At 35.7% G+C, this 17,509-nt stretch overlaps 1 protein-coding gene across 18 annotated transcripts in view; it reads right to left on the reverse strand.

The window, feature by feature from the left end:
* The window catches only part of kidins220a (kinase D-interacting substrate 220a), a 147,858-nt gene that overhangs the window by 45,865 nt on the left and 84,484 nt on the right, over window positions 1-17,509 (reverse strand). For all 18 annotated transcript variants that reach the window (XR_015513607.1, XR_015513604.1, XR_015513603.1 and 15 more), the window contains one exon: window positions 3,979-4,157. Coding sequence is in view for 9 of the 18 variants with exons in the window: in XM_087290792.1 (XP_087146918.1) it covers window positions 3,979-4,157 (179 nt within the window). In the remaining 9 variants the exon portion in view is untranslated. The remainder of the gene's footprint in view (window positions 1-3,978; window positions 4,158-17,509) is intronic.

Genomic DNA, 17,509 nt, shown 5'->3' on the forward strand with positions numbered 1-17,509 from the left:
TAATATGGGATGTAATATGATTAATGTAAGCTCATTGGAAATACATGCTTCAGCTTACATCCCTGTAAAACTGCAAAAACGTATGTTTCAATATATAGTTTCTAGGTCAAATGAACACAACAAAATGTTGTTCTTTTTCACACTAATGATATTTACATTATGCACTAATGGATTACTAAGAAATAAAGGCTTAAATTCATGTAGTTCTTTAACTAGGTGCCTTAGTGTTGTACAGTGTACAGTGCTGTACTTGCAAAGCAGAGCACTCAGGTTCGATTCTACTGAAACATGGTTCCACAAAAGAGAGGAAAGCAATGTAAAATCAAGGTAAATTTGCACTTTACTTTTACAAATGCTTTTGAAAACACTCTTGGTTTGGTTTGAAGTTTTAAAGCCTGGTTTCTGTTTGTATTAAATTAGGTTTTTGGTACTGCAGTGAGCAAAATGAGGCATAAAAATGCTACATTTGTAGTTTTTATTTATTTATTTATTTATTTATTTATTTATTTATTTATTTATTTATTTTTGTAAGACGAGACAGTTTTAGTTAGTTTAGTTTTCATGCACCTCTCAATTTTCAGATTGAGAGATCCACAATATATAAATTCAGCATCAATATCGCAATGCATGCAGCTGCAATAGTCACAAAGATGTGCAAAGTTAAGTCTGCATTATAGTTGACCAAGAGCTACAGAATTGTTTTGAATCACTGTGAGTATATGGAATTTTTATGATTTATGCAAAAAAAAAAAAAAAATTTTTTTTTTTTAATTTTTGTCTTGTTTCTAGTCCAAATATCTACATTTCAAAGCAAAAAAAAAAAAAAAACTCTTAGTTTTTACTTTCTTACTTTCTTTAATTTCTTCTGATGGTGAAAACTAAACAATATTTTTACTTGGTCTAATTTTTATGTTATGTCATATGTATATATAACATAACATATGTATGTATATATATATGTATATATGAACTAGAAATGAGACAGAGTAAGAAAAGCATTTTTTTTGTATTGTGATTCTTAAATTACTGTATCTGAATGCTGTTAGAAAACCATTAAATAGAGCTAATCAAACCATCTTCTGAAACTGTATTCACATCACAATATTAATTGTAGAAAAAAAAATATGGCAATATCAGATTTTTTATAAATTTAAAAACTTCCAAATTGCACCTTTAGGTGTTTCTTTAATTGCAGCGGATCAATTTGTTTCAATGGATTTCAATTACAATTTTAAGGCCTTTTTTTTCAAAATTAGTTTTTTCTTCACATAAATCTCCTGCTTCAGCTATTACAACAAAAACTTTACTGAATTATCAATGTTCTGAAGGTTTCACAGAAGGATAAGCTTATACATAATTTGCTGATTACATTTCTGCAAAATATGCACTTTATTGTGCTATATATCTCTTGTCTGTACATTTTGAATTATAGTGTGGTTGAGATTTGCAAAATCATTTCTGTAAAAAGTTTGAGCTCTTATATGTCCAAAAAAAAAGAGATTAAAAAAGATGAATCAGTTTTAATGTGCGAGAAATGTATGCAAAGTAGTAAGGAGTAAATGAATGTCTCATTTGCATATTAAAATAACATTTGTGAAAACATATAGTGATTTTTATTTTTTTTTACTGTAAATCAATAGACTGGAGAAGTAAAGTGGAAGCCATTTGTTTTTTTACTCTATTCATCTGCTGTTGTTTTGCCTTAAGAAGTGTTTAAAAACAGAGACCAAATTCAACACTCCAAAACACTGTACTCAAACATTATTTAACAATACTATAGTATTTTCTAAATCAAGTCATAAAATTATGCTTCATTCATTTATTTTTCTTCGACTTAGTCTCTATTTCAGAGGTCACCACAGCGGAATGAACCACTAACTATTCCAGCATATGTTTTATGCAGCGAATGCCCTTACAGCCACAACACAGTATTATGAAACACCCAGACGCACTCAATTACACACACACACTCATACACTGCAGCCAATTCTGTCTGTCCACTTCACCTATAATGCAGGTCTTTAGACTGTTGGGAAAACCGGAGCACCCAGAGGAAACCAACGCCAACACTGGGAGAACATGCACATAGAAATGCCAACTGACCCAGCCGGGACACAAACCAGCAACCTTCTTGCTGTGAGGCGACAGTGCTAACCACTAAGCCACTGTGCAGCCTCAACTCCAATTTGTTGCATTATAACATAATAATTTGCACATTGGCTCTAATAGCCTGTTTTTTTTTTTGTTTTGTTTTGTTTTTTTTGTTTTTTTTAAGCCAGACACTTTAAATAACTAGGACACTATAGAGCAAATATTTGTAGGAATGCTCTTCTGTTGAGTGGATTTCATGCCGTGGACACTGAATGACTTGCCTGAGGTAAATGTAATGCTATGTGACATTGTTTACAAGCTGTTTCGCTGATGTCTTTCTGTGGTTAAAACACTAATTGAGCGATTACAAGTGATGTAAGATGTTCATTCATGTTCATTTCAAAATATAACTAGCAAAGAGCAAGGAATGATTGTGCTTATGTCAATTGAAAAAAAAATGAAATGTAGTTTCTTATCTTTACAGTTTTTTGCTTCAAAACAGGGCTGGGAAATATGACCAAAAAATCATATATACGACAAAAATCTATCACAAAATAAAGAATTATTAAACCCCCGTTGAATTTTTTTTATTTTTTAAATATTTTACAAATGATGTTTAACAGAGCAAGGACATTTTCACAGTATGTCTGATAATATATTTTTCTTCTGGAGAAAGTCTTATTTGTTTTATTTCAGCTAGAATAAAAGCAGTTTTTTTTTTAAACATTTTAAGGTTATTAATTTTTTTGGCCCCTTAAAGCTATATTTTCCCGATAGTCTACAGAACAAACCATCATTATACATTAATTTGCCTAACTACTCTAACCTGCCTAGTTTAACTAATTAACCTAGTAAAGACTTTAAATGCCACTTTAAGCTGTATAGAAGTATCTTGAAAAATATCTAGTAAAATAGTATTTACTGTCATCATGGCAAAGATAACATAAATCAGCTATTAGAAATTAGTTATTAAAACTATCATGTTTAAAAATGTGTTGAAAAAATCTTCTCTCTGTTAAACAGAAATTAGAGGAAAAAATAAACAGGCGGGATAATAATTCAGAGGAGCTATTAATTCTGACTTCAACTGTATATGGCTTTTACATAACCAAAACACACTGTGATATACCCTGGTTCATTAATTCATTGAATCATTTTGCTTTCTCACTACAATCAATCTGCTCCAGATTTCGTTTCAATCGAGCTCAGACCACCTCACTCAGCCGATCTTGGACCAATTGATTGTGGGTTTCACATATGCCAAACAAACCGCGCTAACTGGGCAAACAAGCCAGGTTCAGAAACAAATGTCTAGGTGTGAAAGCACTTAACCACAAAACAGCTCCTTTCCTGCGTTAATACATTAACGTATCATAATAGTCAAGTGGAGAAAAGAAAATAAAGATGAATGTAGCAGTCGCTCAAGACTACAAGAATCTGAAATTATTTTCATTTACATCAAACTATCAAGGCCAATGCTTTAGCTATTTACTCAGCCTGCTAGTATCTTACCAGGGAAAACCACTAAAGAAATATGACTGATGTTATATGTTTATAACAGTAAATAAAACCTGCACAAAAGATATATAAATTTAAATACAAAATGTTACAATGCACAAGTCTATAAATATACACGACTTGTTCAGTCCGGAATAACTACAATAATTAGGAATACTCTCTTAAAAAAACTCTTAAGCGGTTATTTGATTATTAAAAATAATTAATCAATAAAATATTGATTTAGTGTCCCAGCCCTACAATTCAGTCATGTGTAAATATTTTTCAATCTATCACTGAAGCATTTTGGTTTTGATTAGCATCCTTACATAAAACCCAGTTGATAGCATGTCCTTCCTGCTAGACAGTCGTGTTGGTGTGGGTTTGTACCTGCGATGATCTCCCTCAGTTTGGGATCCAGGTTGACAGTACACGGCAGGAACATTTCCACATCACGAGCGGTGAGAACAGGGGTGTGTGAAGACAGAAACACCTCAAAACTACGAATATCACCATCAATCTCCAGCAGAGGCTCCACATCTTTAGTTGTGGGGATGTTTTTAGAAATCCTGCAACGAGATGGTGACAATTACTATAAAGAATCAATAACAAATGCATTCCAGTCTCAAAAGGCCAGTATATAGTTAAATGTTTTGCCCCCTTTTACAAGACGTAAAAAATGTCTGATGACCTTAGAGTGTGTATGTGAAGTTTCAGCTCAAAATACCACACAAATAATGTTTTATAACACTTTGAAACAGCACCCTTTAGGCTTTGATCCAAATTGTGCAGTTTTGTCGGCTGTTGCTTTATATTCAACTGAGATTGTGCACCCAGCAAACTTTTCAAAAGAAGGTGGAGCTACAAATGCCTTTGTGTCAGCATAGCAGCAAGTTCAAAAAAGGACTAACATTATTGGCCCTATCACACACCCGGCGCAATGCAGTGCAAGGCGGGGCGCAATTGTTGTTTGATAGTTTCAGCTTGGTGCAAGAGTCGTTTTGACGTTTTGCAGCACGCTGTTTAAATAGCAAATGCATTTGCGCTCATATGTGCGCCCATAGGCGTTCTGGTCTAAAAAAGGAGGCGTGTTGAGGCGCATTGCTAGTGTGTTGCTATTTTGGGGAACTATAATAGTCTGTTCAACAGACCAGATCAAAGCCAGTCTATGGTCCAGCGCAGATCGCGTTATTTGTGCACCTCCCTTACCTCCCTTACTCTATTAGTTTTCCTATCCACAAAAGTGAAAGTGAAAGTAAAGAATGAGGAGGCTCATCTCTCATTCTCACCAGTAGATGCTCTGTTTAAGTGTTTTCTTACTAGAGAAATTTTTTTACTAGTGAAATTTTTCCACTTAACAAAGTCTGTCATGTAAATAGTAGATGCGATATGGCGCGACGCAACTGACTCTTAAAGGGAATGGGAGATGAGACTCTGATTGGTTTATTCTCAAAACACATCTGTAACTCATTAATAGAATAAGCTCAACCCTGTTAGACCATGCTCCACGGCGCAAGGCGGATTTTTTCATCTATAAAATTGCAAGTGGATTCTGACATGCCCTTAATGCGTTGCGCATGGATCGTCAAAATAGAGCCCTATCTCTGTGAAAAGCTGAAAATGTGAAAAGAAGTGTCTCAGAGGAAGGCAGTCAATGTAGACTTCAGCGTTGATTTTTGCATCCTAAAACTTCACATTTATGATGCCTCTTAGTTCCTGACATTATCTTCAGCAGGTATGGTCTGAAAACTCTAATGGTATAGACTGCTGCTTTCCCCCTCTGACATGTACAAAGAGAATGTCAATCAAGTGTTTCTGCAGACTGTTTTTATTAAGTGTGATTAAAAAATAATAATTAATTAATGTTTACCATTAGAGGTTGGCAAAATTCACACACTGTTGCCACACATCTGTGTTTAAGCCCATTATAAAAGTATTTTTTTGCAAAATAGCTCCTTTAAATGAGTCCTTTTATGCCCTTTTGTACCAGATGCAATATAAGCCTTGGGTGTTTGTAAAGTTAAGGCTCAGAATAACTTTTATTATATCATGCTGTAAATGTCCCTTTTTGGTGGAAGCAAAAACATGCCGTTTAGTAAGTGTTTTTGACATTCAGTAGGCTTCGTATTATATGACAGCCTTTAATTTCATTTAGTTATTGCTTTTGTTGTTTTTAACCAATGCAAGCAAATGAGGTTATGAAACCAATATTTTACACACCATTACAATTTTACAATTCTCCATTCTAATTTAATCCATCTTTTTCCTGAATGTGCCTACTGCCTTTTAAATTACGGGTTTCAAACTTATAGTTTGTTCAATTCAATGAGCTGAAATCATTTCAAGCAGTGGAAAGAGCTCTTTAGGGCCTCCAGATAATTTTCACTATGGCGGTTAAATGTAGCATGGAGTTTTAAGGTATTTACTCAGGGTTAACCATGGCATGTTTCAGAGACTTTCACCACAGTCAGCAGACGTCTTCCTGCCAATTATTGATCTTTTCTGCAAAATTTGGATGAGAAACACAGGAGAAAACATTTTTGCAGCATAAAAGTATTTTTTATTAGTCAAAATAAAAAATAAATTCAACCAATTACTGAGGAAATATAGCTACTATTTGAAGTAAATTAATTGTGTGAAATCCGCCTTTGTGTTACAAGCATGTGTTACAACTAACCTTCTGTCTGTTACAACTTGCCCCGCAAGTGGGGTAAATAGTAACATTTTTACTTCTGGCATTTTTGGCAATGCTGCACAGAAACCATAGGTCCGGCGATCATACAACCAGTGCTCATTTGTAGGAGAGGCTTGTGTGTTAGGGGTAAAAAATATATAGTTCGTCTAACCTTATTACTTTGTTCATTATTTGACCAAAACCAAAAAGTGTTACGTTGTGCCCCGCTCTCTCCTATTCCCTACAGTAATATTCAACACTTTTATAATAATGCTGCAGAAAGACTTGTTTTGAGCTTTTTCGGATATTCCCAGTCTGGTGAAAGTCATTTTCTAATTCTGATAAGTCTATTTTTAATCCTTCCAGACTGACACTAGTGGCTTACTAGCTAGTTTGTAGCTAAATTTGTTCTTACTTTGGTTGCACCACACGTTCTTTAGGCAGAATGTAAGACATAAACTCTTCATAAAGTAATGCCTATTGCATTGAATGACAAAATACCTAAAAGGAAGCATTTAAATCTTTAAGTGAAGTTTCACAAACTAATTTTAAGAGGACCATGTGATATGATTGATCCCAGCTGGTCTCTCATCTGTAATCATTAGTAGACCGAATTTGATTAATTCAAACTGACTATAAGTAGCTAAAACTACAAGCTTATCTTCGTTTTCCGAAGAAACCCCCCAACCACCCCATCTCCTCCTTTCCTCCTTTACCAGGGGGAGCTCTCGAGAACTACCTGATCTCCTACCCCCTTACATGCTCAGTGACCAGGCAGGAGCTCAGAGTTCTCTCCCTGCTATTTTTATCAAGCAATATCTAAATGTGACAATAAACAATACAATTGAATTATTTTAATAGCCTGCACATTGAAAGAGAAAACATTCTAATTTTAATTCATGGATACAAATAACATTAAACACTCCAAAGAAAATTAAACTATTCTTCTACAAACCCAAAAGAAACTAACCCAAAAAAAGTGAGATTTGACAGAAAATTGAGCAGAGGGAGATTGTTCTTCATAATCATCGCAAGCACCTAAATGTAAACTAATTTCACTGTCATCTCTTTTCTAACATTATACATTGGTAGAGGCTGCCAGAAAATAGCTAGTTGGAGCATAGCATTAACTCTAGTGTCCAAGTTGTAACTTAGCGTCTCTTACCTCACAACTAGGCTACGTTTTAACTTGCAAAGTGCTAGTGAAACCGGCCTCTAGTACTTTGGTCCAGACCAAGGGCAAAAAAAGAGCTATAAATAGCAGTTTTCAGTTGAAACAAACCAAAACACATTCACATGACAACATCAAGATGACTCGTTATTTAGATGCATCTCTGAAGAAATATCCAAATCTGCATTTTGATTGGTCAGAATGAACTTGCAGAAAAATTCCCAGAAGATGAAACATTATTTAGACCCCATTTCTATCAGGCTCCGAATCAACTCACAACCACAGTTTTGTCTGTGACCTGCCATGGGGCTAAATTACTAAAGCGCAAACTGTCAATAAACTTGTCCTCATCCCATAATGCGCAACTCATATCAGGCCCATAGTCAGCCTGGTAAAAAGGACAGTTCTTTTTTTCTTAAAAAATAAACCTTATTACAAAGTAGACCTTATTTGACTGCTAAGTTAAGTATTGTGTAGTTTAAATAGCTACTACATTTTTGGGACATTTTAAGCACTATTTACCAAAACAGTTCCTAAAGATTTAGAATAAAGGAATATATATATATATATATATATATATATATATATATATATATATATATATATATATATATATATATATATATATATATATATAAAATAAAGGAATATATATATATATATATATATATTCATGCCTATAAGGCTAAGTAGACTATTGTCATTCATTAAGCAAATAGACTATCCAACATATTCAATTTGGCATGCAAACAATAATAATAATAATAGTAAAGGATGATGTGGTGGTGCAGTAGGTAGTAACAGCAAGAAGGTCGATGGTTCAAGCCTCGGCTGGGTCAGTTGGCGTTTCTGTGTGGAGTTTGCATGTTCTTCCTGCGTTCGCGTGGGTTTTCTCCAGGTGCTCCGGTTTCCCCCACAAGTCCAAAGACATGTGGTATAGGAGAATCGGCTAAGCTAAATTGTCTATAGTGTATGAGTGTAAATGGATGTTTCCCAGTGATGGGTTGCGGCTGGTAGGGCATCCACTGCGTTAACATATGCTGCATAAGTTGGTGGTTCATTCCGCTTTGGTGACTTCTGATTAATAAAGGGACTAAGTTCAAAAAGAAAATGAATGAATGAATAATAATAATAATAATAATAATAATAATAATAATAAAATATAATAATGTAGTTTCTCGATTTTTCTAGCCTCTAGAAAACAAAAATAGCCAAATTAGTATTAAAATTTACTTTTATTTGCTTCAAATACATTTTTTCCTTCAAAAATAAGGTCCAAGATTTAGAATAAAGTTACTTGTAAATTTTTTTTTGTGTTTAAAAACAATGCAGTAGGTCAGTAATTGAAAAAATGACTTTAAGTATGTCAGATTCTTCTTATTCTTAAAGCCTTTTTCGATTAGTTATTTTCACAATTTATGATGCCATAGCTGTCAAAATGGGACAAATAAGCTCATGTAGGCACAAATTCCAGGCCTTTGTCAGTGGGGGGTGGGTTTTTTGAACCACCCAAAACCCCCTAGCTTCGGGGCCTGCATATTAATCCAAAAATGCACAGTACTTTTGGGTCTGCTTGAGTTAGGATCAGATTCTCACCACAAAATATCCATTCTCAGGTTCAAGCAGGGGGCTGTTCCAGAAAGCAGGTTATGTGACATACCCGGGTAAGTTTGAGAGTAAGTAGGTAGATAACCTGCAGCTTTGGTTCCAAAATCGGAGGTAACTTCTGGGTATGTTAAGTAGCCATAGCAACTTACTCTCTGAAGATAACCTGCTCCGGAGCAGGTTATGTTCAGAGAGTAAGTTGCTATGTTCCCGAGTTTTTCTGTTTCAGAGAGTTTACTGAGCTTTGCGTGCTCTTTTGATGAGAATATTTATGGATGTGGACACACAGATACAAGTTTTTTCGTTGTGAGAGGGTTATAACCAAATTTATAATGTTAATGTATTTAACAAACCTTTTTCAAATCAAATGTGACAAACCGCGGGTCTGCGCTTACCATAAAAAAACATTCAGTGCAGCTCTTTTTATTCACGTCAGGGCATTTGAGGCAACTGTACAATGTGGCAGTATAACCACCTGTACAGTATGCCTGGCACTGAACTGTTCTTTACACTTTTGTACAGTTCCTTGGTCATAAATCACTGCGTATCATTACACAGTAAATTCAGAGAACGGCAATAGTGTAGTGGACAGTGCATCTTAATGAACAACGGAGCGCAAAACGGAGCGAGTTCGAATCTCACTTACAGATCTTGTCTTTTTCACTCCTTCTGCACCCTCACGTTTTTCTGTATAATATTATAAGAAGTGGCAGCTTTGTCTTTTTTTAGGAAAATATATCTATAATTTAAGATGTAAGACGTCGTTCATATGTATACATTCACGCACACACCTACATTTTTAATATAATATTTTTTTTCAGGGTTTCCAAATGCTATTGTGTGCATTAATTGCAGCCAGTTTTTAAAGCTCCATCAGTCACTAAAGGACACTGATAATATGAAATCTGTCCATAGTATAAATGTGCAGGTACAATTTGATTTTCTGTTTCAACTATTAAACTCATTACTGCTTCCACTTACTAGCTTATATGTGATGACCCCACATCATCACTATATGTTGAGGCTAAATGGCTGATTTTCAGGAAGTAATGATTCAAGTGTATAATACAAATATAGTAAAAAAAAAAACAACAACAACTATAAAGCAAATGTTGCTTTACACAATGTTAATTTTTATTATATTTGTATTATACAATAGAATCTTTACTGGGCACTACATTGTTACTTGCTGGAGGACAAAAGATACCCTTTTCTGCCTTATACGATGACACCCTACCTGCAGTCTGACCCAGAGGAAATCTCAGTGACCCAAGACGACAAAAGAGATGAAAGAGTGCTAAGAAATATAATTTGTCAAAAAACTATGTTTAATCAAATAGTCTGTTCATTTCCTGAAATAAAATGAATGATTTTTTACACTGCTTTAAACACGCACCTTTCAACGTCTAACATATTTTTCATATACATTTGTCACCTTAAGGTGATGCTCATGTGACTTTATTTATCTTTAAAGATGGACCTTATACAGCTACTTTAGAATTTAAATATATAGATAAAAGATTTTGTCATACAAGAGTAATACTAAAATATGGAAAAGTGCAGAAACTTCTTACACTGCTTGTTAGTTGAGGCAGAAGGAACTTAAAATAAAAAGCATAAAAAGAAGCTAAAGCTATCTGACAACAATCACTTACAACAGTGACAGATTGTGTGCTTTAAGTCAAAAACTCACCACAAATAAGCCTTTATTATAGGGCACAGCAGTTACAGGCCTCTTTCTATTAGCTGCATAATAGAAAGAATATTCTCGTGTGTTAAATACAGAGCTCCAGTAATTAAATATTACCTTTTAGGAGAATGTTTCTGTGTTTAATGACTTTGGACAGAGTTCTTGCTCCAGAAAGATTACAATTTCTATAAGCCTTATTAGTCAATACACATATTTTGGCCTTAAGAAATTAATGGCAAAAAAATAAATGCATGAATGGTTACACAACATACTCAAAAAGGATGTTAAAGAGCGGTTAAATTTTTCATTACAATAAAATGGAGGGTGGCATGTGTAATTTAATGAACAAACTTTCTTCTTATTTATTTTTTCTTTTCTAATCTATTTCTTATTCTATGTTTCTTTCCTTCGTTGAAGCAGATGTGTAATCTCTGTGATTAAAACCTCCAGCTTCGCCTCTGTAAAGTGCATTGCCCTTTTTTCTCAATGTGACTTTCTATGGTGACTCGTGAGTTCGACGATCTACTGAAAATGCCTTCAGGTGTGTGTCGTGCATGCGCATTAACCCGTGGTTATCTTCAGGAGGTTGATTTAACTTACTCTTATCACCTGTTTTGGAACCAACATACTCGCGGTAAGCAGGTTTTGGGTAAATCAACCGAGAGTTCAGGGTTTAGCAGATGGTAAGTTAACCCTGCTTTCTGGAATACCCCCCAGATCTAGGTACGTTTGTTTGGTGTGACTGTCATGTTCACACCTGCCCATATGAAACAATCCAAAAGAGAAAACAAACTTCGAGTGTGATTCCACTGAAATAAATGAAGCAGGTGTGAAAGCACCCTGACTGACTGATTGATTGTCATATTTCTTTAATGTACACAATAACATACACCTCTTCTCTAAACTGTGCAAAACTAGCTCCCCAGCCACCAGCCCCAGTTGCTGAATGCATGTGGCTACTGCTGTTATTTCTGTAGCGCCGTGTCAGACGCTTTCAGATAAATGGTTTCCTATTGCAATTTATCTTATTGAGCGTGGGGATTGGTATCAAATAAATCTGATGATTTGCTTCTGCTGAACGCAGACATTTAGCACAGCCCATATTTCTTTCTGTATCTTCTCATCTGCCCTCGGCCCACGCCGCTGTCTCTCTGTTAAAGGAAATCCAGCTGAATCTTTAGTGGTCGATATGAAGATACAATAAGGCCTTTTCTCTGCCGTGAAGAGTGTGAGCTCAGAGTTTGGCCCTGTCCCATACCACCGGCTGAAGTAATCAGATTTGAGCTGTTTAAATTGGGCAGGAGAGCTGACACAATGGCACTCAGATGACCTGTTGCTACAGTACATGGAGACAGCACGCCAGTTTAAACATCAGCATCTAGACTGAAGGAGAAGATATACAACTGGACAGAGCGTCTGAGGCACTAATGCGTTTTAGTTTTAAAATGTGTACGTTTTGCTATGGTCCACACTACACCGGAGTTTCCGAGCCATAAAAACGGAGTGTTTTGGAAATGCTGAAGAACGTTTTCATTTTAAAATGCTGCCGCTCCGTGTCAGTGTGGATGGAGGAAAATGGAGACATCTGATAATGGAGGCGGATTGGGGATTTTTCTTAATATTAAGTGCACAAAGTTCAGTTTTGCAAGTTACTTAGCAAGTTTGACATGGAAAACAAATTCCCGAGAACACGTCGGGTAAAAACAGTGTACTTTATGAGGTCATTCACATCACCCTGGTTACGTTGTTTCACTATCTATACAATAAAATGAAAACATGATATAAAGAACTGCTATTTTTATTGTGATTTTAGTTCATTCATTCATTTTTTTTCGGCTTAGTCCCTTTATTAATCAGGGGTCGCCACATTGGAATGAACCACCAACTTATCCAGCATATGTTTTCTGCAGTGGATGCCCTTCGAGCTGCAACTTATCACTGTGAAACACACACACACACATTCACAAACATAACTGGGACAATTTAGCTTACCCAATCCACCTGTCCAGCATGTCTTTGGAGGACACCGGAGCACCCAAAGGAAACCCAACATGGGGAGAACATGCAAACTTCACATGCCAACTGACCCAGCCAAGGCTCGAACCATCGACCTTCTTGCTGTAAGGCTACTCACTGTGCCACAGTGCAGCCCTGCAGTTTCAGTTATATATGTTAAATGTTGTGTATGTTCTAACTTACGTTATAGTCAACTCTGTTACATGGGTTATAATAAGGCATGACAACTTTGAAAGAAAAAGCATGTGACTTGCTCCAAGTGAAGTCATTTCTTCTGGCAAGAAACTCTAAAAAGCACTGAGGCATGATCGTTACTCCCTTCTCATTAATTTGTACTAAATGTTTAGAAGACACCAATGCCGCTGATGGGCAACTTTTAGAGCAATGCTGCAGGGCAATGAGCAACCAAGTTAGACACGAGGACACTAATTAGGGCAACATGTATTTTCAGTCGAGCAACACAGCTCAAAAAGTTAGCTTGTGTATCATCAGCATAGCAGTAGTTGAATTACGTCAACTTGTGATGTTTCAATGAAACTTGCATTCACTTTTTTAAAACACTAATATAATGTGAATAGATCAAATTCAGTTTCAGACATGCTATGTGGTATTTAGTTTGATGTTAACGTCTTGAGATTAAGCACAAAATGGTGGAAAACTTCAAGTCTGTTGATGTCTATCTGTTATGGTTTGTTATGTTATGTCTAACAGTTTGGCATTAAGTTAGACTTCAATATTAACTTAATCAAATGTTTCCCACCAAGACTGAAGCATTATTTTACAATATTTAGATTATTATTTTTCCAATGAATGGAAAATCCATGAAATATACCTACAATTCTAGAGTAAATCATATATATATATATATATATATATATATATATATATATATATATATATATATATATATATATATATATATATATATATAGTGTGTGTGTGTGTGTGTGTGTGTGTAACATAACACTATTTTAATATAACAATATTGCTATATTGTGTGTGTGTGTGTGTGTGTGTGTGTGTGTGTGTGTGTGTGTGTGTGTGTGTGTGTGTGTGTGTGTGTGTGTGTGTGTGTGTGTGTGTGTGTGTGTGTGTGTGTGTGTATTTATACAACAGTTCTGTCTGGTTCTCCAATCTAATTGGCTGATAGCCGTGTGATATTCTGCAATGTCAGAACTCGTACAGCCTCCTTTTATATTACTCCACCCACAAAAAGTGACAGCAATCAATAAACTCACTTTAGTTTGAGAAATATTGCAGCTGTTGGACAACATAAAGTACTTTTAAGGTTTTTTTAGACGAGAATGTAGTTGTTTAGATTGCAACTATGCAGTTTATTTATAAGGAATAAGCTTATTTTAAATACTTATAGAAATCTCCATCAGCTTGTCATTGAGCAGAGCAGAGACGGTTGACGTTGTCCATCCACAAGATGGCAACACAGACCGCATAATAAGCCCTTAGAACATTAAAACAGTGTAATTTCAAACTACAGCTGATCAAATCATTACTGAACAAGTAAATGACAGTCTTAGTCGATCTCTCTCTTTTGTCTGTGTTAGTGCTGTATTTATACCGTAGTAATTGTAATGTAGAGTGTGAGATGGGACTCATATATCAGGAATGCATGTATTTTATGTTGGCCACTCTTTGTATAACCCAGAGTTGTTACTTTGTTGTTGGCTGACTGTTTGTTTCTAAAGAGTCTCCTCTGTTTTTGTCAATGCAGACTACTTCAGTAAACAGAAAGCATGAAGAAATGCCCGCATGTGTTTAGCATTTTTCGTTATCAAAAACACAACAGCAATCCGGTAGTGTTTGAACTACTTTGGGTTTTTTGGGGATAATTATTGTGATCTCCCAACTGCAACAGAGAAATACTGGAAAATCATGGCATTCATGGCATTTCATGCCGTTCAGCCTTATGATCTTAAAATGTGAGCAAAATCACCTGTTTTGACATCACTTTAGACATTATGCTAGAGAATCATTACACTAGCGCTAAAGTGATGTTGGTGAATTAGTAATGGCTTCTGCTGTTTGGATATCAGCTGCAGATGTGAATGAATGGCGGAGTAGTTCCTCTTATAAAAGGATTTTGAGACTCTTAGTGTTAAATTTTCTTTTGTATACACACGATAAGGTCGTCGTACTGTTGTATAAACGCAATTTTTAGCACATTTGTAGCAGTGCAGTATGACTGTATATCGCCACTGGTGGAATACTAAGACAAGTTGTCTGCTACTCATGTGATATTGCTCATATATACAAAAATACCACAAAAAATACATATTTTTGCTACGTATTACATGACAAAGATTGTATTTTTGCAATTATTTGTTTTACTCATTAGCAATGTCTAAGTTAAACACACTAAATTACACTTGTAAAAGCTTTTACAAGTGTTAGATTCACTGTATTACTTTATTTGATTTACTTTATTATTCACTTAATGTTAGATTTACTTCATTACTTCATATTTTATTTTGTTATTTTTATTTTCAGTTTAGCCATTGTTTTTAATATCATCTTTACTATGACTTTTTCTGTGCAAGTAAAATATTATCACAATTTCACAATCATATGTTGTTGCCTTGCACAGAATTTCAACTCTCAGGGCATGCAGAGAGGAAAAAAAAACTGCTTATTTGTTATCAGGCCACAGTGTTACGGTCATTATGACCCAGATGGCATGTTAAAATATCATGTTCCAAAAGGTTTAAGTTTAGAAGAGCATTTCAGTAAACTGCTTTGCTCTCATCATCCTCTGATGGTTGCATAAACAGTGATGGTCACCAAATGACTCAGAATGGGAAGTGTCTGTGCGCGCGTGCGTGTGTGTGTGTGTGTGTGTGTGTGTGTGTGTGTGTGTGTGTGTGTGTGTGTGTGTTGGAGGGCTAGCGAGTGGCTGGGTGTGAGAGCAGATGTTGAAGTCATTGGACAAAGGCCCACACTGTGCTCCAGCAGGCCTGTGTGTCAGCGGGTCACAGACGGATGCTGTGCTAACAGTCAGCTGACCTTCCACATGATGGACATTAGGTGGAGGTTTCGTTCTTAGGGTGGAGCTCAAGGACATGACCAACATACGGAGCACAAACTTAAGCGCAAACACACTTACTTGTCTGTTCTCAGAAGTATGTATTCAAGATGAGACACTGCAGGCAGAAACACGAGACAGGCTGTTCATGCACCTGCTTATTTCACTTTTTTTTCCTGTTTAATGGAAAGAATATATTCATAAAATATACACTTTAAAGTAGGGAGGTCCAGATTCGATTACATGATCAGAAATCGGGCCCGATCACATGGTTTCATGGTTTTCAGACATGGTTTCGATCGCTTGTTCTTTGAACAAGGAGCAAAAATACTTTTTTTGAGTGCAAGCAGAACTAAAGTACAGCCAACTTTACAGTTTTATTAACATATCAATATTCTGATTTTTTATTATTATTATTTTTAACATTATATAGTTATATTATACATTTTAAAAAACCTAGATGACGCAACGGCAGCCATATTGCGCCAGACTACACACCACACACAACACTAGTTAGTGGAGAGGAGAAAGAGTGAAGAAGCCATTTATGAAATGGGGATGGTTAGGAGGACATGATGGACAGAGGCCAGTGGGCAAATTCGGCCAGGTTGCCAGGGTTAAACCCCTACTCTTTTCAAAGGACATTCTGAGATTTTTAACAACCACAGAGAGTCAACATAGAGTCCCCTTCACTATACTGGGGTGTTAGGACCCACATAGACCACAGGTTGAGCACCCCCTGCTAGCCTCACTAACACCACTTCCAGCAACAACCTAACTTTCCCATAAAGAAATGAGTGACTGTCAGACGCGGTCCATAGTAATAAATAGACGTTGTTTTTCAAACGGATACTGCACACACGGTTTGAATCAGAGTGCAAGGTGAACACTTAACCGACATATACACATAATAATAATAATAATGATAACAACAACAATAATAATAATAATAATAATAATAGGGCGAGGCAGTGGCGCAGTAGGTAGTGCTGTCGCCTCACAGCAAGAAGGTCGCTGGGTCGCTGGTTCGAACCTCGGCTTAGTTGGCGTTTCTGTGTGGAGTTTGCATGTTCTCTCTTCCTTCGCGTGGATTTCCTCTGGGTGCTCCGGTTACCCCCACAAGTCTAAAGACATGCGGTACAGGTGAATTGGGTAGGCTAAATTGTCCGTAGTGTATGAGTGTGTGTGTGTGAATGTGTGTGTGGATGTTTCCCAGAGATGGGTTGTGGCTGGAAGGGCATCCGCTGTGTAAAAACTTGCTGGATAAGTTGGCGGTTCATTCTGCTGTGGCGACCCCGGATTAATAAAGGGACTAAACCGACAAGAAAATGAATGAATGAATGAATGAATGAATGAATAATAATAATAATAATAATAATAATAATAATAAATCATTATAATAATAATTTTTCTATGATATATTCATAAATGCACTGTAAAAAAAGTTGACCCAACTTAAAATTTTAAGGCAGCAATCCTCATTTTTAAGTTTACTCAACTTTAAAATAGTCTAAACTAAGTCGTGTGCAAGTAATTGGGTTGAAAGTTGATTCCACCTAAAAATGTGCTGAAATATGTTGCCTTAAAATTTTAAGTTGAGTCAACTTTGTTGTTGTTTTTACAGTGTGGTATACATAAAATGATAAATAATGATTAAATACAACATTTTATTTCTATAAAATTATTTTGAAAGATGTTTTTAGGCTTTTTTTTTTTTGACTTTGACTT

This window comes from Danio rerio, chromosome 17, assembly GCF_052040795.2.
Source record: "Danio rerio strain M-AB ecotype USA chromosome 17, GRCz13ab, whole genome shotgun sequence".
Classification (NCBI taxonomy): Eukaryota; Metazoa; Chordata; class Actinopteri; order Cypriniformes; family Danionidae; genus Danio; species Danio rerio.